The sequence below is a fragment of the Falco naumanni genome, chromosome 1, assembly GCF_017639655.2.
Source record: "Falco naumanni isolate bFalNau1 chromosome 1, bFalNau1.pat, whole genome shotgun sequence".
Lineage (NCBI taxonomy): Eukaryota > Metazoa > Chordata > Aves > Falconiformes > Falconidae > Falco > Falco naumanni.
This window is the reverse complement of record NC_054054.1, coordinates 45,112,270-45,120,692: the sequence shown is the minus strand read 5'-3', so window position 1 is coordinate 45,120,692 and position 8,423 is coordinate 45,112,270. Positions and strand designations below refer to the sequence as shown.

The window sequence follows — 8,423 nt, the reverse complement described above, 5'->3', positions numbered from 1 at the left end:
GTAGAAAAGTATCCATGAAGTTTCTTTGCTCTTTTTTCCTTAGTGGAGCCTGGCTTCTGGAACAAAAATAAGTAATGGAAAACTTTGCATTAACATAAGATGGAGGAAGGGACCTTGGAAATAAAGGTGGTCCCACATCTAGATTACTTAACCTGCTACAGAATTCCCATACTCTATCCAGATATTTAGGAATTGTGGTTATGGATGCTGAATCCATCTATGTTGAAACATGCAAGAGATTCCATTTTGCCAGGAGAATATTCAAAGGAAATTCCATTCAGACATCCCAGTTTATTCATCTCTTGGCTTTTCTTCTTGATTTACCATGGGGTGGGCGGCAGAAGGGTAGGATAGGTTTCCAGTTGAGGTGCCACAAAGCTTAAACTGGTTGTTTGGTAATCCCCTCCTGGAGGACAATAGTGTGCCACTTCAGCTATATACCTACGATGGTTTGGGAGTTTCATCTGAAATATAACTGTGGGTTTTTTTTTTCCATATGCTGTACCATCATATTAGAGATCTGTGGAAGTACTTAAGTGACATTCCTCACAATTTCAGAGGAAGACCCTATGAAAGACTTTCTTCATGGTTTACTGTAAACATTTGAACTTAACTTCCTTTGCTGATCTGCCACAATAACATTTGTTAACCTTGTATGCATGGCACAAAGCCCTCGTTTTCCCTTATTTGAAAGGTAGTGGGGAAAATAATTAAAAATAAATATTAAACACTATTTCTTAATTGAGTCACTATATTATTCATAATTTTTCATAGACAATACAAACAATTTTATTGATGCCAATGTATGTACTGTGCTACAGAGGCTGCATGATTTAACTGTAATAATAAGATTTTTATTTGGGTTTTTACTCTGAAGACAGCTAAGAAAAATCTCAGAGCTTCCCAAAACCACTCTTTCCAAAGAAACCACAATGTTACAGAGCCCTTTCATCATCCAGAATACGGTACTGTAGAACACAAAAATATACACTGTACTACTTTAAATTAATTCATATTTGCAGGAGACACAGTCTGTGTGAGTATGTGCAATTATGAAATGTAACTTTTTTTTCCTCTTGACTTTTTTAGCTGCCTCACCCCTTTTATTTGAACACATACATATGGTGTGTGAGAGTGAGCAAGCTCTCTGTAAATGTTTGGAAGGAGCATCTGTCAGACAATAAAACTTACAAGAAAACATGCTTCTCATTTAAAGTGTATTCACTAGAACTATTTCAGTGCTGGAATCCGTTCATTTGTATAGCTTGGAGGCATTAATAAGAGCAGAGAACTGTAAAGGCACCAGAAAACTCAAACTGTTACTAAGAATTCAAGGTATTTTTTTAAAGCATTTCGTCTATTCGGCATCACAGTCTTCTGATAGGAACCTAAACCAGTTGACAGACAGGAAACCTCTGACAGTCCATCCAAAACGATTGCAAACAAGAAGATGGCATGCCTTTTGCAAACCTGGAAAGTCTAAAGATTACAATAATTGTTGGACCAAAGAGACCCTCTTCAGGCATAAATAGCAAGGCTCCTACTGTCTTCTCTTGCAGACCAACTCAGCTGCCAGCAAAAGCAGGTGCTCTCCCCCTACCAGTGCTCCAGAGGAAATATTTAGTGAGTATTCAAAGCTCTTTTTACAAATTAATATTATTAGAGTTTTAGTTATATTGTATAGTTTTCTCAAAGGACAAAAGCATTTAAAAATGAGATTTTAAGGCTGTTATTTTAAACAATTGCTGGAGTTCAACAGTCTGATGCAATTACCATATTAATTTAAAAACAAAATTTGCACAACCTACGACAGCAACTTTTAAAAAATACTGGTTTTTAACAACTGTGTAGCTTAAACAATCCAAAATAATTACAATGTATTTTTAATGCACAAGTTATGACAGCTAAGTAATTTATATAAATACAAAATGTATTTGACTTTAAATGTTATGCCATAAAACAGCCTTTGTAGAACACAAATTTAAAATAAATCATTTCTTTTGGCAAAGTAACCTGCAATTTAATCTTTAGAAGAATAAATATACCACTAATGTTTTCCACAGAAACAGTTGCTACCCTAATTAATTCAAGATGTGACTCTAATAAGATTTCAAAAGAAAATCAGAAACAGATTTTTCTCAGAGGTAGTACTGTGGACAAGGTTAAGATATTTTTATTTTCATTAGAAACACTTGTCCCAGGTGGACTTACGGACTTGTAGTATATAGCATGGAAATATCAAATCTGAAAGCATTATAATAATGTTTTTAGAAGCATAACAATTTTTAGTGTTTCAGATGTATGCTTTCTTTTTAGTTATAACTTACACTACATTACATCTTATTAGGTAACTTTTATTCAATTTTGAGTTTAGAGTGACTAATATAGCTAACATTTTTTTCTTTTTGTGTGGAAGGGATGGAAAACCTGATGTTTGTCTACCACTCCTGTAAAGTTATCTGGACGTTACTTGTAACAATACCAGGTTATGCCAGCAGCTTGCCTGTGGGTGACGATTCTATTTGCACAGCAGAGGAACTTGCAAAGTACAGCATAATCTTCACGGGGAAATGGAGTCAGACTGCTTTCCCTAAGCAGTATCCACTTTATAGGCCCCCAGCACAGTGGTCATCAATGCTAGGTAAGTAAAGTATGTACAGTTTCAAGAACAGATAAATCTCTTGACTGCTGTGATCTTTTTTTCCTCTTAATAGTAAATGTTAAGAGAACTAATGAAAAAGGAAAAACATAGGCAAAGTTATTCAGAATGAAATGCAGAACTTGAAGTATCCATGATGCTTTCAAAAATCTACAACTGTTTTCAATTGACTTCTGTTTTCAATTGGCTGCAGCTGAAATAAACAGTGATAAGCCAAATGTTTTAGTGTTCACTCATTTTTATACGCGTTTTTTTTAACCTCAGGAATAAAACAGAGAAACTGAAGGAATAGGGACAATCTAAACCAGACTTTTATGTCATGCCATGTATTCACTCAAATAGGTGTTACTCATAGTTCTGACTACAGCATGTGGAAAAAAAATGAATATGCCAGCAATGGTGTACGTGATTTTGCTGAAAAGGGTGAAGCATGGGTATTAATGAAAGAAATAGAAGAAGCTGGAGAGAAAATTCAGAGTGTACATGGAATCTTCTCTGCTGCTGCCATTTCCAGTGGTACAGGACAAACCTCTACTGAATTAGAAGTGCATTCAAGACATCCCTTAGTAAGTAAATGAACATATTAATTATAAAAGTGTTTCTTTTTTCATTAGCAACCAAAATTAAATATTTGAGTTGTCACCTGTAAGAAAAATATAGCCTAAAAAGGGTTACTAAAAAGCATGTCACACAGCAGGGAGCACTGTACAAGTTCTGTAAAGCAGAAGAGCATAATGCCATTTTTTCAAGAGTTTTAAGTTAAAATTTCTGTAAGCAGGACTAAAGCATTACAAAATAATGTAATCCTGACAGATCATTTTGTTTTATTAGGTTTCATTTGTTGTACGAATTGTTCCAAGCCCCGACTGGTTTGTGGGTATTGACAGCCTAAATCTCTGTGAAGGAGACCACTGGATGGAAGAAGTATCAGTAGATCTGTTTCCATATGATGCTGGAACTGACAGTGGTTTCACATTTTCCTCCCCAAACTTTGCCACTATTCCACAGGAAACAGTTACAGAGGTGGGTGTATATACACAGTTTAGTGCTTCATACTTATATATTTTGAGTTTTCCCTTTATGAGATAACTATTCTATGACTACAGAAAGACTCTTGTGAAACTGATTTCGGTGTTTGAGAGTGCTGATGCTCTCTGTGTATGGATTTATTACATACCTTATAACCCTACTGCTTTTGTTTACTTTCTGTGTCTTTCAAATTTACTAGGTAAATGCAGATGGTTCATGAAAATTTGGCTCTACATTGAAAGTACTTTCCGTAAAACCTAATTCTTAAAACACCAGGAAAATAAAAATACTCACAAAAGTACTGGCATTATTAAATATGTCTAAAGAGGAAAATTCTTAGCAGTGAATACTGATGTGGGGAGGAGTTTTCAGTTAAAGGCACTGCTGAAACCTGAAACTGTTAGATTTAAGGGAAATGAGCTAAGGGAAAGCAGAGAATTTAATCACTACTGCGGTGACTCCACTTTCAGTCTCTTTTACTCACTTGATACTCTATATGCCTCATACTTTGCTTTTGAGGATGGTGGGGAACAGAGGATTTTGATTCAAATGTTTTGAATACTATAAGCATGCAGTTAATCCTTTCTTTAAGGTCATTTTTTCTAGAGCCAAATGCTGTGTTAATGAGTAATGAGAAAAAGAAAAGGGAAGCTGGAAAACAATATATTTGGCCTTCTATACCCATATGACAGCTGCTACAGCATACCTAATATTATTATTTAATACTCTTGTATTCTTCCTTGTAATAACATCCACTTCTTTCTATCAAATCTTTCCATACATTATTGTGTTTGCAGTACCTCCCACCGCAGTCCTCTAGCCAAAGGTTGGCACAATTCATTGTGCCCAGACCCAAAGCATTATGCATAAAAACTATGGGATTACCAGCAGTAGTTATATGAACCGAGGTTCATAGAAACTGGTTATATGCATTTTACTTGTCAAAAAGTATTAGCATGATGTGTAAACATGATTTTACAGCTATCTTCTTACTAATATGATGCAGATTCTTTAAGGTTCCCCTTTGTATTTCACAGATCACTTGCTCCTCTCCAAGTCACCCAGCAAATTCATTTTATTATCCCAAACTCAAAATTTTGCCACCTATTGCTCACGTAACAATGGTGAAATTAAAGAAGAACCAGTTGGGTCTTCCTGTACCTTATCTTAATCTTCCAGCTAAAAGCAATGAAGTAATAGACTCTGTCTCAGGTAAGTACTTTGATATGCTCAACTCTGCTGTTTCCATTCACTCAAAGTGTGGAGAAATCAGGTAGGTAATGTGGATGAAATAGGTGATTAGGCAGAATATTCTCCTGTCTGCATAGGAATAGTATCCAGACTCACACATGGGAAATAAAACAAAAGAGAATCCCTGAAAGAGTGAGGAAGGGATTGCATTATTTGAGCTATAGTTCAAAGGTTTGTGTTATATCCATACTAAGGGCTACTTGAGCCTTAGTGTCAGCATACTTCAGTGAATTTGATGAAAAATAAACACCACTTGATCAGAATCATAGTTTCCAAATTCTTCGCAACTTTGAAGTAAATATTCATCCTTGAGTTTTCACATGATGATGGAGCAAAAAAATTATTATTTTTGTCTCTTTCTGGGTCAGTGGCCTTGATAGCTATGTGTAGTAAGAATTTATATAATCCAATTGATTTGGACATATTTGTGATAGAAATATACATCCTGACAGCAAAAATAATGTTTTCTCTCCTTTTTTCTTCTCTTAAAAATATTAGCTAATAACCTTGTTTAGGTAGGAATATATGCAAACTACTGACTCAAGTCACTCTTAAGGGTAATTTTCAAAACTCCGAAGTAGCAATTACATAACTAACATAATATTTGATCTAAGGGAAAGAAGCAGTGGGACAGTGTCCACTGAGATTTTCTAGTGGATTTTTACAAAGTGTAGGAATTAGGGTTAGGAATAAGAAGACTGACATCCTAAATACTATTTGAGACAGCAATAGGCTAAATCCCCAGTGTATTCCTAGAAGAGCTGCCATGTTTCAAGAGCTTCTGCAGAATGTCTGAAGACTGCATGCCTCTAGCTCTGAAGTCATCTCACAATCACTACAATAAAGCTCATTCCCTACACAGCTAATAATACATGATTTATACTTTATAAATAGGTAGAAAAATATATTAATGTTTTAATGTATTTCTTTTAGTAAACAAGACATATTCAAAGTGAGTGTTACATATCTCATTTTCAGTCATATGCCTTTCCCACAACACTTGAAAGGAACGTTTGCCCCTCTTTAGGATACAAATTTAAATCAATGCATTTAAAATAGGGTATTTAAAAAATATACCCCCACTTTATTTTACATTAACCAGTAAATCAGTCTATTAAAAAACATATTACAGAATCATAAGGACAGATTTAATTACCAGAGATCAAACTGTGTGCTCATTCTCTCTAGAAACATGGAAATGAATGATCATGACAGAAGTGGTGAGTTCCACTATAATACCAGATATTTATATCAGAGTTCACACATTTAATATGGCATTTACAGCTGGTTTTGTGCACACCTAGTTTACACAGAAATGCTGTATTATACAGTTTTGATGCAATTTTCTGTGACAAGCAATATTTTTATTTAATGTGCTAAGAAATAGACACCTATATTTTTATGAGAGATATTTTCAATGGAAATATACATTACAAAAGTACTTTGGAATTTCTGACTTCTTTTCTGGCAGTAAATTAAAGCTATATTGAAAACCCTTTTAGTATTAAAATCTTCTAGTGATGGAATATCTTTATTGTCCAAGGGAACTGTGGTGTACATACCAAAAAATAGCAAGATAATTTAATGATAAAAAAAAATTGAACTTTTCATTATTTCTGAAGCAAATTAGAACAGAAGTTAAATGGAATTAGATGCAACCAACTATAGGCAGAATATCTACCTGCAAATAAATATAAATATACCTAAATAAACCAGAGAAAATTTTTAATCCTGGTGGTTTTAATTAGCCATGCAAAGGCAAATGAGTTATAAAGTTGACAGTAAATGCTTTTAATGCAATCTTTTGAATACAATTATTTTAAGCATAGTTTTCTTTGATAGGAATTCTGTATTTTCAGTTCAATAGGTAATATGCTGCACTACTGATGCTATACCTTAGTCTCTAGATTGCAATAACAATAATAGCACCAGTATTAATAAGCTTGGGATATGAAACCAGACATTTTTGTTTATGAGACAACATACGGATTTTATTTATTTCGCATGTATTTTTTTATAAGAAAGGACACTATTTGATCATCATTCCTTAATGCTTTACCATCAACGTATTTGACTTAAGCAGAAATTTATGTAAAGTTACCTTTTTATTGTGTATATTGCAGAAACACCACTGGACTGTGAGGTTTCGCAATGGTCTTCCTGGGGTCTCTGCAGAGGTCTTTGCAGAGAAACAGGGACCAAGATCAGAACTCGTTTTGTACTTCTTCACCCTGCCAATAATGGAATGCCTTGTCCAAATCTGGATGAAGAAACAGGATGTGAACCAGAGAATTGTGTCTGAAATAAATAAAACATAATGATTTAGATAATTTAAAAGTATGATAAGGTTAACTAAATCTAAACTACTTGTCAGTCAATGTTCCTTATAATTTGAGTATGCTGCACTATTTTGCTGAAAAGTTAATTAGACTGTTTTTGAAAGGTGTTGTTCAATATCAAGATTTTGGGGGGTTAAATTCCTAAGAGTTAGTATGACAGCAGTACTTGATCACTTACAGACCAAAAAACCCCAAAGAAATCCTCGCTATAAATATCCTGTAAGTTCTTGGAGTACCCTCTAGTGGCAGAAAAGAAGACATTTGGAAAGATTATACTTCACGTGTAAAAATCTTCCAATCACAAAATCTATTAATTTTCTTAAATACTGTAATTTGTTGATCTATATCTATTTATACCTAGAAATTAATTTTTCCCTAAATTATGTTTTTATAATTTATTGGCTTTTTTGTTGTCTTTATAAACATGTTTAACATGCATTTCTTCAGAAATTACTTACATAAATCAGAGTGACCAGATGTTTGCAGTGTGGTAAAGATAATAGTATAACTGAGTAAACTTGTCTTGAGACTTATGAATACATGAAAATGTCTTTTTCTTTTTTTTTCTCTAAAATGAGAATAATATCTGTCATGAGGACACTTGGCCAACAAAAATACTAGAAAAAATCAAAGTGTGGATACTAGTAGAAAACCTCTGAACTTAATTAAAAATGTTAGCTGAGATTTAACCAGATGATTGTTGGTGTGTGTCCCTCATGATTCAATTATCTCTAAGTTAACACTGTTGACTGTAACATAAATTATATCATTGTTTTTTTTTATTTGCAGTAAATATGTCCATGTTTCTTTAAGTGTTTTTGCTGCTATTTGTGTCATCCTAACTTCTTTGCAGAGAAAACTTACCAATGTTTTAACATTATCTAAAACTGGGGCATACATCAATATAACAGAACATAATATATCAGAAACTTTCCTGACTGTAAGTTTTAATGCTTAAATAACCATTATAAAATGAATGTAACATATGGCTTATAAAGAGTTGTGGCTACCAACGAAGAATTTTGGAGTAACACTGTTCAAGAGATCATGTTTACAGCCAGCCCACAAAACTTTTACACACACTGCAATTTTACAAATATACAGCACATATATTGAACAGGAGAGCTGATTTGAGTAGGTTCTTT

The 8,423-nt window shown here is 33.7% G+C and overlaps 1 protein-coding gene across 2 annotated transcripts; it reads left to right on the top strand.

Moving 5' to 3' along the window:
• The first annotated feature begins 1,190 nt into the window (after nt 1–1,190).
• On the top strand, nt 1,191–8,090 carry SPON2 (spondin 2). Of its 2 annotated transcripts, none has more exons than XM_040591805.1 (6): nt 1,191–1,623; nt 2,389–2,641; nt 3,002–3,225; nt 3,491–3,682; nt 4,726–4,900; nt 7,063–8,090. In XM_040591805.1, exons 1-6 carry the CDS (start codon nt 1,456–1,458, stop codon nt 7,239–7,241), a joined length of 1,191 nt encoding a protein of 396 aa, XP_040447739.1. In that variant the 5' UTR covers nt 1,191–1,455; the 3' UTR covers nt 7,242–8,090. The 2 variants fall into 2 exon arrangements, with proteins under 2 accessions (XP_040447739.1, XP_040447730.1); XM_040591796.1 differs by having other exon boundaries at nt 1,198–1,623; nt 2,417–2,641.
• Nucleotides 8,091–8,423: the final 333 nt, after the last annotated feature.